The sequence below is a fragment of the Labeo rohita genome, chromosome 24 (genome assembly GCF_022985175.1).
Source record: "Labeo rohita strain BAU-BD-2019 chromosome 24, IGBB_LRoh.1.0, whole genome shotgun sequence".
In the NCBI taxonomy this organism is placed as follows: domain Eukaryota; kingdom Metazoa; phylum Chordata; class Actinopteri; order Cypriniformes; family Cyprinidae; genus Labeo; species Labeo rohita.
The window spans coordinates 21,366,601-21,383,992 of NC_066892.1; the positions used below are offsets into that span (position 1 = coordinate 21,366,601).

The 17,392-nt window shown below is 42.7% G+C and overlaps 1 protein-coding gene across 1 annotated transcript in view; it reads right to left on the bottom strand.

Moving 5' to 3' along the window:
* gli3 (GLI family zinc finger 3) overlaps nt 1-17,392 on the bottom strand; it is a 153,065-nt gene that overhangs the window by 30,811 nt on the left and 104,862 nt on the right. The window contains exons 6-7 of the mRNA XM_051098052.1: nt 16,485-16,640; nt 3,099-3,303 (exon numbers count right to left, since the gene is read on the bottom strand). Of these exons, the coding sequence (XP_050954009.1) occupies nt 3,099-3,303; nt 16,485-16,640 (361 nt within the window). The remainder of the gene's footprint in view (nt 1-3,098; nt 3,304-16,484; nt 16,641-17,392) is intronic.

The window sequence follows — 17,392 nt, forward strand, 5'->3', positions numbered from 1 at the left end:
CCTCCTCTTCTATAGACGCCATAATCCTTTAATGATACAGCCCTGATGCTCAATAACAGACATTTATAGGGGGTTACATTCATCGTGGGGCATGCTGGCCACTCCATACGAGCTCATACGTCTACTGGTCTTATTACAGGCAGAGAGGAAATCAATGTAGCCAGACGCTGCGTGGCTGACACGGCTGTCTCATCACTCATCAGGCCTGGACCCTTGCCTGCCACCTCTGTCCACACATATTCACATGAGATATGACTGATTGGCTTGAAAAAACAAATCACTGATTAACCACTCTCAGTGGAGAAAAGAGGGCCTTTTCACTCTCTGAGACCCCCATCCAAACCAGGTAACATTATTTCCTAATAGTGGAGGATGGCAGACGTCAAACTGAGTGACACATCGCCAGGGATGCTAGCTGTGTCTCCACGGTAGATCCATCCTTCAGTCTGATATAGAAGTTACACGACTGTTCAGATATAACAACTTCTGATTTTCTGACATGTTTTGTTCGACATCTGATGTAGTACTTGTGGGACATTACAATACAGCATATGGTAAAAATAAAATAAATCAATTCCATTTTGTGATAATTAGTTGATTTTTTTTATGCTACATTTACGTTACAAAAGCTTTCCATTTCAAATAAATGCTGTTCTTTTGAATTTTTAACAATTTTTAACTTTTTAACAATAGTGTATGTCTACAATTTTGTAGCAGTGCAAGTAAAGTATTACTATTTTTGGCAGAGAGTAGGAATTAAATCACAATGAGCATTGATAAAGCTTCAATTAATTTGGTTGATCAGTATATGAATTGATTAGCATCCATAAATAAGTCTTATTGTTGTGCCAAACGCTTTATTATCCACTTAATGTCTGTCTGGATCCTGCTATGAACTGACCAAATCAACTGTGCCTCACATAAGTGGGATCATTTGAAAAACATTAATAATTTAGCCTTTGAAACATTTCAACATAATTAGAAAGCAGGATAGTCAGTGAACACCCTCAGGTTGAAATATTCATGAATTACACCTCAGAGAAACTGAGTGGGTCAGTTTTATTCACTTCATCCACAACAGAATCTCTCTCTTTCCCATTAAAGCTTGTTTTACTGTCCCCAGACTTTGCTTTCTTCCTCTGTCCCCCTCTTCATGACCCTTTCATTCGTCATTCCCCCTTCCTCTCCTCCTTTCCAGTGTGAGCGATTGCATGGCTGCAGTGTTAGGGTAAAGCTCTTCTCAGCTGATGGAGAGAACATTAATCAGATGCATATCAGACAGACGAGTGTGGGGGAGGAGGGGAGGAATATGTTCACACACTTCCTCCTAATAGTGCTCTCTGTGTTCCCTCGTTTATTTCGCCATCCAGCATTCATTCATCACTCTGCTTCTGAGGATGTGCTGGAGTGTCCACTTTCTGCAATGATCGCTTTTCTCTTTCTCTTTCCCGCATTCTCTTGTCACTTGTCTGTTCCAATGCACACCACTCTCTTTATTTTCACAGTGTCCATGTTTGGAATGATATGAAGGTGAATAAATGAAGAATTTGGGTAAACTATACTTTAAAACCCAAGTGAGAAATTAAGACTTGCTTATCTCATATAGGAGACAATAACTTTAATTTTTCTAATAATTTTCTAATAATTTTTCTAATAAAAAAATCCCTTAAAATATAAACAAAAATCTATTTTTAAATATAGCTGCAAGCAGCAATTAAACACTACTGAACAAGCAAGCATCAGATCAACTGTAGCAATGAATAACTGAACCCATTTTAAGGTTATTTTAGTCCGACACCCAAAATGGCTGAAATAGGAAAATTTGATATGGTTCGACAGCATGCTGTACTAAATCTAATGATCAGTTTTGTGGTTTCTGGTCAAACCTTTCAGAAATTATAAGCAAAAATACCTATTTTTAATATCTCCTGACCACTAGGTGGTGGTGTGCCGAAACTGTGCACATAGCCTCAGGTCATGATTGTTATAACACATACCAAGTTTAGTCTCTATACGCTAAACTGTTGCGAAGATGTAGCCTCACATCCTTTTTGTGTGCTCTTTGTCAAATTCATTCACACATCATTCAAGAACGGTTTATCAACTTTATTTTCAACTTTTCGCTAGCATGGTCTGAAGATGATCTGAGCCAATTTTGGTGAAAATCTGACAAACTGTGTAGAACAAGTTTGAAAAAGTATGTTTATTGAACTATTAAAAATAACGAAAAAAACATGACCTTATGAATTTAAAATTTTGGTGTCTATTTGACTCGGCATGAGCTAAGGATTCAGAGGAAAAAAAAAATTTCCTTCTAGACGTTATGGTTTAAAAGTTATTAGCATAAATATGAGCGAAAATTTGGACAAGTGTTGAGATTGTCCTTCATCTGTGTGCCAAATTTCATAACTTTCCCGTAAGCAGTTCTATGGGCTGTCATACGCCAGAGTGGAATAATAATAATAATAGGAATGCCAACGAATACAATACAACTTTAATTCTACAATGCACCTTTAGTGCTTGGCCCCTGATTAAAATAATCCAAAATCCGGCTTCAAGGCTTGTCAGAACTATGTGGGTAGTTGACAAATACGTAGTAAAAAATGCTTATTTTGTAAAAGACAATTTTTGAAGAAGAAATACATATATTTATGTAGTGTGAAGTCTGATCTCTGAGAAAAACAGATCTCTGTTTTTTTTTTTTCGAGACAAAATGTATCAAGATCCTACGCTTTCAGAAATATATGGATGAAAAAAAGATTGCCATTTACTAAAATAGACACTTTTACCATTATGCCGAAGGTATTTATTAACATTTTTATGCTTTTGTTTTTATTTATAGAAGTTGTAATTTATTGAACCATGCTTGAGACAATCACACCATAGGACAATATTGAGATTTGGCATAAAAACAAACAACATCAACAAAAAAAAACACTGCAGCTTTTATAACAACAGGTCCATGTAAGACAAAGAAGTGTTTAAAGATTTACTGCATTTTAAATAACGACAATATTAATTATATTCATTTTTATCTTGTGGGACAGTGAAAATGCCATGTCACATCAACAACCCATATACATTTTTGCTGTACATACCTGATAGTACCAGCTGAGAGATGTCCATAGGATCCACTGGTGGATGAGCTGGAGCGGGAATTATTAAGTATAGTGACTAGAGAGTTGGGCGAGGTGCGAATCATGGCCTGCAGGTCAAAACTGGGGTCAGACAGGGAAGGGGAGCTGGGAAGAGGCCGTTTTCTGCTGGGCCGATTTGTGAGCCTAGGACTTGGGAATCGTGAAGCTGAGAAGACACAGGCAGAGAGAGAAAACGGAGAAAGAACATAGTATGTTATGTATTTAAGCCTGGTGGTATAACAACAGGCACAAAAATACATAAAATCATTTGGTCCCACTTTATATTAGATGGCCTTAAATGCTATGTACTTACAGGAGAAAGTAAGTACAATGTACTTATTGTGTTTATATCGCAAAACATTTAGTATGTTAGGGACAGGTTTGGTGGTTTGGGTAGGTTTGAAAGTGGGTTAAAGGCCGGGACACACCAAGCTGATGGTCGGCCGTCGGTCAACATTGGGCTGACGGTCAGCGTCTGTCGGGCTAGATTGTTTGGTGTGTTCCACACGTTGGCTCTCGTTGGGCTCATCAGGCTCGCATCGGTGGAAGTTTACCCGATTCAACATGTTAAATCAGCGTTGAGGCTGTCGGCACGAGTGAGAACTCTAAATGGATTGGCTCAGTTTAGTGAAGGAGTCAGTGCCGGAGAATTAAAGCGAAAGTGATGAAATTGAGTAAGTAAATGAAGGCAGCACAAACAGAAGACTGTTCTAATGTTACGTGATCTTACAAGCATTCCAATATGCAAATATTTTCATAACAACATCAGCCGCTTAAAATGAATAAAGTTATCAACATAACTGATATTCAAAATGGTAAGCAAGCGTTGCTTTGTTTACGTTCCGTATATTTGCTTATAGCTTGTATATCCTTGTTTCGGTTTCTCCTTTTGAATGACGAATATACACTATTGATTGCTGCTGATATAGACAGCTAATTCCTCTCACGCAGATGCAGAATGCATGTGTTACTTTTCAGTTGGCTGTAGTCCGTTGGCTTTTGTCACCACTAGTTCTTTGAAGTCGGCTTGGGTTGTCCTGGCTTTAATGGTGTAAGGAACGGGTCAACAGTGTAAATGTAAATGTAATTACAGAAATTGTAATTACATGCAGGTAAATTTTTTAAATATAAATACAATGTAAAATCATGTATATACACTATAAGTGCATTGTATCAAATGATTAATTTAAATGTAAGTACATAATACTACCACCCAGTGTTGGGGGTAAAGCATTACAAGTAATATGAGTTAATCTGATTACTAGTAAAGTAACACATTACTTTTTTTCCCATAAAAGTTCCAATCTTTCGATTCGTATGTTGTTTTTGAGAATTAACCACACAGAAAGGTTTACTGACCAAGAATCATGACCATCTTTTTAATTGCATGGAATTTCTTAATCATAGTCTGTTGGATGCGTTCAACAATGACTGCATTTTCTGCATTGCATGCATTTTGTATGCGCTGTAAAAACATAACTGTGGCTTCACTTTTCTCACTGCTTACTGGTAGCGTCACTGCAGTATTGAATCCCGTTTAATTGGGTTGAATAGTGTGTTAATGCTGAATGGAATTGCACTGGGTTGTTTTTGAAAAGCTTTCAGTATAAAGCAGATCGAACGCAGACAGGCCCTCCACTCACGCACAATGACTGGCACCTACAGATTAAGAAATGACTTTTGTTGTCTTTTCATTGGCGAATGTCACAAACAAGAAAGAAGGGAGAAATGGAGGGAGAAGTGAAAGGAGGAGGGGAAGAGAGGGGTGTGGGGGGATGGTGGTCTTTTGTTGTGTGGAGTGACACAATGACTTGGTGACTCATTTTTTTCTTTCAGTTGTTCTGTACATTTTTTAAGAGAAAGCACGCAAACAAAACAAGATTACGCTCTCTCTTTCTCTCTCTCTGACTCTCTCCCTTCTCTCTTTCTTGTTTGACACATACAGTGATTACAGGGTCTGTCATTCACATTTAAATCACTCTGTCTGTGTGTGTGTGTGTGTGTGTGTGTGTGTGTCTGTGTGTGTGTGTGTGTGTATTTCCACATTTGGAACATCTTACCACATTGCTGGCATTCAGCTTAGCTGTGATTTAAGACTTTGTAAACAGACACAAGCACAAACTAACTCTCTCTCTCTCTCTCTCTCTCACACACACACACACACACACACACACACGCACATACACACACATGAATCCACATACTTAACACCAATACTGTACACATATAATACACCAGACCATAACTAGTTTTAAAACAACAATTCAGATCTATTTATGACATGAGCTGTTTAAGCTGGTAGAACAGCAAATGCAAAAAGATGTTTGAAACTGTTTATTTAAGCTAAGTGTTCCAGTTTTTGACAAACTTAACTTGTTTTATATGGCAGTGTTGGTTTATTTTTGACAAAAGTTGTTTAGTTATGCAGAGCTGCTTCACTAACATAACTATGACAGGCAAAATGATTACGAAACTGACCAAAACATACAATTTACTGGTCAATAATTTATTTATTTATTTATTTATTTATTTATCTATCTTTTTAAGATGATCAAGGTTTTCAAGCTAGGACAAGGTTTTGACAGACTTCAATATATTAGATTAGCAGTACTGGTACAGTATATCACTGAATATAGTCTAGTTAAGTACATTTTAATAGGTTGACTGTTGTAACTTTAACAGGTAAACAAAAGCCAAAACCAGTATGAAATTGCATGAAACAACTTATACTGGTCAATAAGATGAAAAAACATGTCATGCAGTTAGCTAAGTAAGTGCTGGTTTATTAGTGGCAGAAGCTTGGTAAAACACTTTGACTAGTTCAGTGGTTCTCATAGTAAAATATTTTTGTGGACAATGGACTGAATGTTAAGAACCACTGAACTAGTTCCCCTTCAGGAACTCGAGCTGCGTCAAAACGCTAGGGGAACGCCTTCAGCGTAAGCACGCTCTGAATCACAGGTGTAATCAGTCCAATAGAAAAGCAAGACGTCATAGGCGGGAGACGTCACAGACCAGGAAGCTATAAAGCACGTGCGCCAGAACCGGCATTCAGCTTCATTTATTCAGCGAAGCGCTCTGTGTGTGTGTTGTCAATCGTGTCTGTTTTTCGGTACCAGTTTGTACCACTTTTATTTGAGACACGATGTCCAAAGCCCTTAAAAAAGAAAAACATAAAAGCAAGCCACGTTACAAGCCGTGTGTTCCTCCCTGCTCGCGCTTTATTCCGAGCGGGGATACACACAGCTTGTGCGTGGTTTGCTTGGGAGCGGATCACACAGAGTCGGCTTTACGGAGGGAGCCTTCACCAGCGTTCCTCGCGGGTCTGGCCCCGCTTCCGCCGAGGCGGAGCGGCAGCTGCACTCCTGGGGTTCGCAGCTGGATCTACTGGAGGGAATGGAGACGGGTGAACCCCTATCTTCTTCCTCACCTGGTAGATCCGGGGCCCGTTCTCAGGGATCGGAAGCCCGTTCTGCGGTTCCTTCCACCCAGGGAACAGCCTCAACGCTTCTCATTTCTTCCTCTGAGGAGGTTGAATCTGAAAGTGTTGGGGTGGCCCCACACTCGCCCCAGAGCTTTTGGAGGTGGTGACTCGAGCGGTAGCCAAGTTAAACATCGACTGGCCCGCTGAGAAACAAGCCGAACCGCAGCGAAGCAAACTAGATGAACGCTTCCTGTGTAATAGGCCGCCTCCCTCACACCGGAGCCTGCCGTTTTTCCCCGATCTCCACACCGAGGTGTCGAGATCATGGGGTAAACCATTCTCGGCCCGTCTCTTTGTCCCCGCCTCTGATTATTATGGAAATGTGGTGGGGACAACAGAGCGCGGTTATAGAGCGATCCCTCGGGTTGAACAGACGCTTGCCAGCTATCTGTCTCCCGAAGTGGCATCGTCTCTAAAGGCTCCGGTCTTACCCACCAAAGCGCTGCGCACAACATCAGTGCTGGTGGGTAAGGGTTACTCGGCAGCAGGTCAGGCTGGTTCTTGTCTGCACACCATGGTGGTGTTGCAGGCATATCAGGCTGATCTGCTAAAAGAGTTAGATGAGAGCGACGAAATTAGCAAGGACAATATTTCCGAGCTTAGGAGAGCCGCTGATTCGTCTCTCCGTGCCACCAAAGAGACCGCCCGTGCATCGGCAGATCTATGGCAGCTATGGTGGCGGCGGAGAGACATCTGTGGTTGACCCTGTCTGATATGAAAGAGAAAGACAGGGTCTTCCTACTCGATGCCCCGCTTGTGCCTTCTGGCCTGTTCGGCGACGCCGTCAATTCCGTCGTCGACAGGTACCAAGAGGCTCGTAAACAAGCGGCGGCGTTTCAGCGGTTTCTCCTTCGTCGCGTTCTGACTCTAGGGGCTGCTGGGTGGGAGCAGCCCCAGCCGAGTACCAGCTCCTCACACAGGGCGAGTCAAAAGCAGAGCGTCGCCTCTCGAGCTCCTCCGCAGCGGGACCAAGACCAGCGGCGCTCTAAGCCGGGGACTTCTAAGCCGAGGCCCGACCTGAGGGTTGTGCTTCAGGCAAAGAAGTCCTCGACGAAGCGGTCCTGCACAACCGGTTGTGCAGGACCGCTGAGGGCAGCCCCTGCTGGAGAGGGGCGGGTAGCACCGCATTCCACGGTGTCCGTCTCTCCTCAGTGCCCTCAGGAGACCATTATGCGCACCCTGCCGGTGTTCCAGGACGCAGTGGTCTCCGGCGAGCTCATTACCAGGGTCTGGTAATGGAACAAGAAGTAGAAACTCTCCTCAGGAAGGAGGCCATCGAGGTGGTTCCCCCTCACGACAGAGAGTCCGGGTTCTACAGCCGGTACTTCATCGTTCCGAAGAAGGATGGGGGCTTACGTCCTATTTTATCTGAGACAGCTGAACCGCTCAGTCATGCGGCTGAAGTTCAAAATGTTGACAGTCAGTCAAGTCGTGTCACAGATCAGGTCCGAGGACTGGTTTGTGACAATAGATCTGAAATACGCTTACTTTCATGTCTCCATCCTTCCTCAACACAGGAAGTTCCTAAGGTTTGCTTTCAGGGGCAAAGCATACCAATATCGGGTTCTTCCGTTCGGCCTAGCACTCTCCCCCCGCACTTTCACGAAGTGTGTGGATGCTGCTTTGGCTCCGCTGCGACTCCGGGGCATCCGCATACTCAATTATATCGACGATTGGTTGATTCTGGCTCAATCGGAGCACATGGCGGTTCAACATCGAGATGTTGTTCTCGCTCATATGAAAGAGCTGGGGTTGAGACTGAACGCCAAGAAAAGTGTGCTGTCTCCATTACAGAGGACCACTTATCTAGGCGTGGTGTGGGATTCGACCACGATGCAGGCACGTTTGTCACCTGCTCGGATCGAGTCGATCCTCACTGCAGTCACGAGAGTGAAAGAAGGCCGGTCACTCACTGTAAAGCAGTTCCAGCGACTGCTGGGTCTGATGGCAGCTGCGTCCAACGTGATACCTTTTGGCCTGCTGTACATGAGACCCCTACAGTGGTGGCTCAGGACCAAGGGGTTCTCCCCGAGAGGGGAAACCCGTTCCGCATGATCAAAGTCACGCGGCGATGCCTACGTGCCTTAGACATGTGGAAGAAGCCTTGGTTCCTGTCTCAGGGCCCGGTGTTGGGAGCTCCTTGTCGCCGCGTAACGCTAGCGACGGATGCGTCTCTCACCGGCTGGGGTGCGATCATGAGTGGTCACTCCGCCCGCGGTCTGTGGAGCGGTCGCCATCTCACTTGGCACATCAACTGCCTGGAGATGCTGGCCATGTTTCAAGCGCTGAAACACTTTCTCCCGGACCTAATAGGCCGCCATGTGTTGGTGCGCACCGACAACATAGCGGTGGTCTATTACATCAACCACCAGGGAGGTCTGCGTTCGCGCCCCTTGTACAAGCTGGCGCACCAGATCCTTGTGTGGTCCCAGGACAAACTCCTCTCGCTGAAAGCAGTTCACGTTCCTGTGCATCTCAATACGGGAGCAGACATCCTGTCGAGGCAGGGGCCGAGGCCCGGGGGAATGGATGCTTCACCCCGAGGTGGTGAAGCAGATTTGGAGAGTTTTTGGCCAGGCTCAGGTGGACCTCTTCGCTACTCAGGAGAATGCGCAATGTCCCCGCTGGTTCTCTCTGACTCATCCAGCTCCCCTGGGGCTGGATGCCATGGTACAGACGTGGCCGAGGCTTCGTCTGTACGCCTTTCCCCCGATCGCTCTGCTCCCGGGAGTTCTGGAGAGAGTGCGCCGGGACGGGGTGTCCCTTCTTCTAGTAGCCCCGTACTGGCCGGCCCGAGCTTGGTTCTCGGACCTGATTTCTCTCCTCGACGGCGCTCCATGGGAGATTCCCGTCAGGAGGGATCTCCTCTCTCAGGCGGGGGGCCTCCACCCTCGCCCGGAGTTGTGGAAGTTATGGGTGTGGCCCCTGAGGGGGCACACCTCGTAGCTTCCGGTCTCTCAACCGAGGTTGTTGAGACCATCCTCCAATCCAGAGCTCCCTCCACGAGGAAACTGTACACCCTGAAGTGGAAGCTTTTCACTTCATGGTGTGGAGACCACCAGCAAGACCCAGTTAACTGCCCAGTTGGTACAGTGCTGGAGTTTCTGCAGGATCGGCTCTCTGCAGGGTTAGCCCACTCCACCCTGAAGGTTTACGTGGCGGCTATTGCGGCCTACCACGCCCCTCTCGGTGGCATGTCAGTGGGCAAGGACCCCCTTGTAGTACCGATGCGTTTCCACCGTGGAGGAAACGTTTCCTCCACGGTGGAAACGCATCGGTGCGTTGAGGCTGAGGCCTCCAGTACGACCTCGGGTCCCTATGTGGGACCTCGCCGTGGTGCTAGACGCTCTTTGTGGGCCCCCCTTTGAGCCTATCAAAGAGTCCTCTGATCATCTTTTGTCAATTAAGACAGTTCTTCTTTTAGCTCTAACTTCGCTAAAGAGAGTAGGAGATCTTCAGGCCCTTTCCGTGGCCCCTTCACATTTAGACTTTGCCCCTGGTATGGCCAAAGCTTTTCTTTACCCTAGACCAGGGTATATACCGAAGGTCCCCTCTGCAGCACCACGGGCTGTGGTACTCCAGGCCTTTTGTCCTCCTCCCTTTCGGGATTCGGACCAGCAGAAGCTTAACTCCCTGGGGTCGACGATCACGCCGGCGTGATCAGCTCACGTTTTTTAAGATCAGTGCGAAAGACACTAAAAATACTCTGTCGATTTTGGTCACACAAATAAGTGTTATACATCATTAGAAACCATTAAGTGTATACTTTTATTTGAGCACACTCACAATAAAAACTGAACTGTGTGCTGCTTTAAATTAAAGAAAATATACAGGGTGCTTTCTCAGTCTTCACCGCAAACAGTTTTTAGAAACGCGTCAATAAAATGAACCTAAACTCAGTGAATACTTGACACACAGACAGGAGAGATATATCTATAGAAAGCGTGATATCTCTACTTTTAAATAAATCAAATCTTATCAAAAACAAATATTCTGTGCTAAAGTAATCCGCGTGAAAACAACATGATGCCTAGTTTTTCCCTCAGAGCTAATTATTTTTAATGCGATCACGCCCACGAGCTGCTTTTGCTTTAGATATGATAAACAGCCACGTGCGCGGCGCCGGGTGTTAGCGCCCACATCATCATAAACAAAGCTTGACATTTCATCAAGTTCATCTCGGCTACTGTTCGTTTCTGGAAGACGCGCTGAGAGAAACAGCAGAATTTACCTTCAGAAAAAAGAAGACGCGCTGAGAGGAAAAACACAGAATTCACCTCAGATGAAGAACAAGGCGACACGCAGCTGATCCAGAGGAAGAGATCAGTCTGATGAGTAAGTAATGCTTCGTTTTTGCATTAGTTAACGGGTTATTTTGACATCAGCTTGAACACATTTACTAGCTTGGTTTTTCCCAAACTATGATTTCTGGCTAAAATGTTTGAAATCGAGTGAAATATTTTGAAAATGATAGGTAGCTCATTGTATCTATTTCTTACGACGCGATGAAGTTTCATGTTCTATATAATATAACACAAAATACGATATCAAAGTAATATGAGTGTGCAATGTAACATGATGAATGCTACGAGTCTAAGTATGTCTAGATCATGTTTATTAATAATATTCTGTTCCCAAATAGAGTTTTATAAGGTGCTAAACCATAATTTGTTTCTCAGATGATAAAATGTCCTTTTTACATAGTACAAAGTATGCGTGAATCTGTGACTACAAGATCTTTATATACAGATTCTTCTGATATTAACATGCTCAGAGATCTTTTGTTTTTTAGTGATCTGATACCTTCACCACAGATGAATCTTGCTGATTTTCACTGGAGTCTCTTCAAACTTCTGAGAGCGCTGTACCAACATTATTCATTATTCTCAACATTATTCTTCACTGATTTTCAGTAACATAAGCTCTGTGACTATGTTTTTTTTTTTTTTTTTTTTTTTAATCTTTTTTTTTTTTTATCCATGGAAAGAAGCAGCAAACACTTAAACATCAGGTATGGTTTACTAGTTTCACTTGCTGAACAGGAATGACACAAGGTGTGTTCACATCTCTGTGGTTCGGTCAGTGAGTACAATAATAATCTTTGACCATCATTATGTATGTTTTGATTATATTGTGTTGTAAATAAAATACAAATGACCAAAACCCCCCATTATCTTACTCTCCTCACATTCTTTGTTACCTGCCTCATAGTGACAGTCACAGTGATGGGCCATTAGGGGATGGCCTTTTGTCTCTCAGGTGTGAATCACTAAATATTCATGGACATTATCCCTCCCTCGATACGGCTTTCTATCACAAAACATGTCTTAGAAAATTTACATCAGTATATTGTTTTCTGTGAAAGAGTAAGCATGATCATTTTCACATCATTTTAAAGTAAATATTCTAGCCTACAAGAGTGATTACTCAAAAGCCTTGCTCAGGACTATTCAGTATGAGTTTTATGGCCTTGTTTCAGCTACATTTATTTTCCCAAAACTTACTAACCACGCATAATCTTTTTTTTCTAAAAAATGCAAACATGTACATCATCTTGCTCACATATTATTGTAGCACCGTTTGTGCTGATTACACAAAAAATATATGTTGGCCCGTAGTATGTTATAAGTAGTTGAAATATGCACAAATGTCAGGGCATGTCAAAACATCTAAAGGGCCCCAAAATCACCTCAGACCCCAGAGGGTTAACTGTATGTGTCCAGTTCGAGCACTGGACACATACGTCCACAGAGCTGCCCTGTGGAGGAAGTCAGAACAGTTGTTCGTTTGTTACGGCACCCCTAAGAGGGGCCTCCCTGCTTCCAAGCAAACTCTCAGCCGCTGGATTGTGGATGCCATCACTCTCTCTTATGAGTCTTCGGGCCTTCCCTCTCCTTTGGGGGTTAAAGCCCATTCCACTCGAGGCATTTCTGCCTGTAAGGCCTTTTTGTCTGGTGTCCCTATGCAGGACATCTGCAACGCTGCGGGATGGTCCTCGCCCTTAACCTTTGTCAGGTTCTATGATTTAGACCTGCGAGTCGCTCCTGGCTCTTCGGTTCTCTCGGCCTAGCACACACACTAGGCAGGGATTTGTAACTAGTGCGGCGTGGGTATATCGTTCCCCTAGCGTTTTGATGCAGCTCGAGTTCCTGAAGGGGAACGTCCCAGGTTACGTCTGTAACCCTGGTTCCCCAAAGGGAACGAGATGCTGCGTCTCGGGCCCTACCTCCTGCATCCCTGCCGGCATTTCGCTTCTCATGTAAGCTGAATGCCGGTTCCGGCGCACGTGCTTTATAGCTTCCTGGTCTGTGACGTCTCCCGCCTATGACGTCTCGCTTTTCTATTGGACTGATTACACCTGTGATTCAGAGCGTGCTTACGCTGAAGGCGTTCCCCTAGCGTTTTGACGCAGCGTCTCGTTCCCTTCGGGGAACCAGGGTTACAGACGTAACCTGGGACGTTTTCAACCATGATGGGTGAAAAGCCAAACCAGTAAGAACTTGTCCAAAACATACAAATCACTGAACAATTGTAGTATGTGTGAATATTACATGCTTGCTCAAACATTTTTAGACAAAAAATGTAACTGTAAATGTACAATTGAATGTATAAAAAAAGTGTGGAAAAAACAAAATAGTTGTTTGGTCCAAATTAAGGTGTTTCTAAATCTAACTGACATTGGCAGAATCTAATTGACATTGGCTTATTAGCGGCTAATGTATTAAAAATGTGTGGCTTGAATATACATACGCAGGACAGGTTAATTCTTTCATTCATCAGTTTTTCTCTAAAAGTAATTACTGAGCTCTAACTACCACTGTGCTATCCCTTCCCCATTATAAGTGCTTATCTTAGGAGCTTTTGTTAATACTCATTTACTCCCCTTCTCAAGAGTTTATATATCATAAAAGAGGGCTTTAAAGTGTTAATTTGGCTGGCATGGAACACACATTGTTAAAATAGGAAGAGTTACTAAGGACTGATCACAGGCAACTTGAAGTGGGGGGATGTCAACATCTCCATTTGAAAATGATGGCCCTAATTGTTTTATTTCAGTCTATTAATCTTAAACAGTCCCACACAAGAAAGGATTTCTCCAGTGATGAATTGTGGGACATTCCAATTCCCACTTAATAGCAATTAATTTTCTGATAGCCATGCAAGTTTGGCTAGTTTTAATTAGTTTGTGAGGAATGGGGAAGCCAGTGACAGGCTTACTAAATGTATTCTCATCAAAGATTAACAGGCCAGTCCACCTGACCTCTTTTCGAATCACTGTGCCTTTAATTTCCTATTTACACTTCAAAATAACTCATTTGCATATATCCTGTGCACACTTACCTCCCTTTTCGAAAAAAAAAAAAATAAGACAACGGAACAATTTAACCAGTTTAATTAATTGTAAATGGTTTTAGAAAGATTTGCAATTTGTTCCTTGTAGTGTATATATATATATATATATATATATAGACAGAAAAACACAGAATTGTTGACATTTTTGCAGATTTATTAAAAAAGAAAAACTGAAATATCACATGGTCCTAAGTATTCAGACCCTTTGCTGTGACACTCATATATTTAACTCAGGTGCTGTTCATTTCTTCTGATCATCCTTGAGATGGTTCTACACCTTCATTTGAGTCCAGCTGTGTTTGATTATACTGATTGGACTTGATTAGGAAAGCCACACACCTGTCTATATAAGACCTTACAGCTCACAGTGTATGTCAGAGCAAATGAGAATCATGAGGATCAAAGGAACTGCCTGAAGAGCTCAGAGACAGAACTGTGGCAAGGCACAGATCTGGCCAAGGTTACAAAAAAATTTCTGCTGCACTTAAGGTTCCTAAGAGCACAGTGGCCTCCATAATCCTTAAATGGAAGACGTTTGGGACGACCAGAACCCTTCCTAGAGCTCGTCGTCTGGCCAAACTGAGCTATCGGCGGAGAAGAGCCTTGGTGAGAGAGGTAAAGAAGAACCCAAAGATCACTGTGGCTGAGCTCCAGAGATGCGAAAACCTTCTCCAGAGTGCTCAGGACCTCAGACTGGGCCGAAGGTTTACCTTCCAACAAGACAATGACCCTAAGCACACAGCTAAAATAACGAAGGAGTGGCTTCACAACAACTCTGTGACTGTTCTTGAATGGCCCAGCCAGAGCCCTGACTTAAACCCAATTGAGCATCTCTGGAGAGACCTAAAAATGTCTGTCCACCAACGTTTACCATCCAACCTGAAAGAACTGGAGAGGATCTGCAAGGAGGAATGGCAGAGGATCCCCAAATCCAGGCGTGAAAAACTTGTTTCATCTTTCCCAAGAAGACTCATGGCTGTATTAGATCAAAAGGGTGCTTCTACTAAATACTGAGCAAAGGGTCTGAATACTTAGGACCATGTGATATTTCAGTTTTTCTTTTTTAATAAATTTGCAAAAATGTCAACAATTCTGTGTTTTTCTGTCAATATGGGGTGCTGTGTGTACATTAATCAGGAAAAAAAAATGAACTTAAATGATTTTAGCAAATGGCTGCAATATAACAAAGAATGAAAAATTTAAGGGGGTCTGAATACTTTCCGTACCCACTGTATATACAGGGTGTGATTTGTGAAAAAAAAAAAAAAAAAACAGAGGGAGGGATGTTTTAGAAAACTTAAGCCTAAGTAACCTAATGTTAGTGTAATCTGTTAACAATACACATCATAAACCCGTCATTTTAGGTAAGTACCAGATAATGGGTGTCATGTCATAAAATGTTTTTAATATATCGAGAAAACAAGCAAAGAACAGTATCAGCTGAGTCCGAAACAGTTAAATTATTAGACCATTTCGAAGCACTCCAATCTGATAGCTTTTTGCACAAGCACATTTCAGTATGGTCGTATATGTCTGGCAATTGTTCTATAGTCGCTGTTTACGGGTACCATAGGAATAAATCCCTGCGTCCCAATGTTCATACTATCCATTCTAAATAGTATGTGAGATTAAAATAAGTGCGTCCCAAAGAAAAAAGAATATGCCAAAAGTCCCCGGATGGTCTACTATTTCAGTGTCCGTGCACACTGTAATGGCTAATATTACCCACAATTTATTGCGCTTTGGCGAAGGATTTAGTCCAGAACTACAAAAATGAATAAAACGCATTAAAAAACAACAAACATGGCGGAGTGCGTACTTTTTCTTCACCAAAAGAGTACATACTTTAAGGGCATAGTATAAGTAGGCACATTGGGACGCAGCAAATGAGAACTGCCGTATGCTGAATCACACCTGTCACAAAAAAATCTGTGACTTCTCTTATAAAAAGATTTTATAAGATAAGATTTTGTTTTCATGGTAAACTCTAAAAACAGCTCAACCCAAAAATATTGTTTAGTGTAAAACATGTAGAAGATTAGCAGATAGGCTGTCGATTCATTAAATGATAATCCGTTTCCTCTAAATTCTGTTTATTTATCGTAGTAAAGCCTCTCATCCACTGATATCCATTAAAAAAATGCGGCCTCTGGTCTCCTTTCCCACATACTGCCAGACCGGAAGCGTTTGCATTAACTGTTACGCTTTTTTGGCTAATGGTTGCAGGCTTGCCTTCTAGTGGCTTTGGTTTCTATGCCTAGTAAGAGCTTGATTAGCTGGTTCAGGTGTGTCTAATTGGGGTTGCAGTTAAATTCTGCAGGTCACTGGTCCTCAGTGACTGAGTTTGGGCACCACTGCTCTAAACAAATGTGACCTTAATTTTTTTCTCACAGTTTTGCTGTTGCACTGTATAGAAAAAACCGAATAAAACATTTGAAAATGTAGTTTTGTGGGAATCATACTCAAACTGAATCTTGAACTTGGTAAAACAATTATCTTACGTAACTTACATTCCATAGCCTGCAGGTACTCCATATGCAGGGCGTTGCTTGCAGGCCCTGTTGTGGATGCCACTGAAGGAATGATGTCTGCGTATGGGCTGCGATGACCTGCAAGTAGGGCCATCTGGTGGTAGTATTCCGCTGTGGTCAAACTGGCATGGGGTGCTGAGGGGTCAAACAGTGATTCAAAAACATCAGTCATTTGACAAATACACTACTGTTGAAAAGTTTTGAATCTGTAAAATTTGTGAAAGAAATTAATATGAATTTCTCTTTACTAATATAGTAAAGACAATTATAATCTACAAAATATTTCTATAGAATGTTTTCACATTATGTCATCAATCCAGAAGTGGCCATTGCGGCGGCACTGAACCGAATGAAACTCGCATACAGGCTTGGCGAAAAAACGAAGAAACGAAAGTAATGTCAGGATAAGAAATAGAAGTCCGTGACAACAGAGGCAGATCGTACCGATGTTTACCACCTATTAAAGGGCTGGACTATATGGACTGCCCTGTGGCTGTGCAAGTCGTACCGTGCACTGCATTCGTCTTTTAAAAATGTAATTTGGGTGGAAATATTACGTTATTATTATATTTAGTCTGTAAAAGGCTGTTAACAGTTGGAGACGGACATAAAAAGGAGAAAATACTGTAGCAGGCAGAACAATCTCACTGTTCACGATGCTCAAAATACAGGAAGACAACCATAATAATGAACTGGGGGTAAAAGTTTATATGAATGTGTCTATGAGGGGAACTGTCTGCTTTCAGAAATGTTTACATGGTGTTTTCTTTTAATTTAGCATCTGTACGCATTAGGGGCTGTTCATATGTCATGCCTAAAAATGCATGGAAAACGCTAGGTGCGCCGCTTTCTCCTACTTTCCAAAGCGCTCTGTAGCTTGCGCTCCC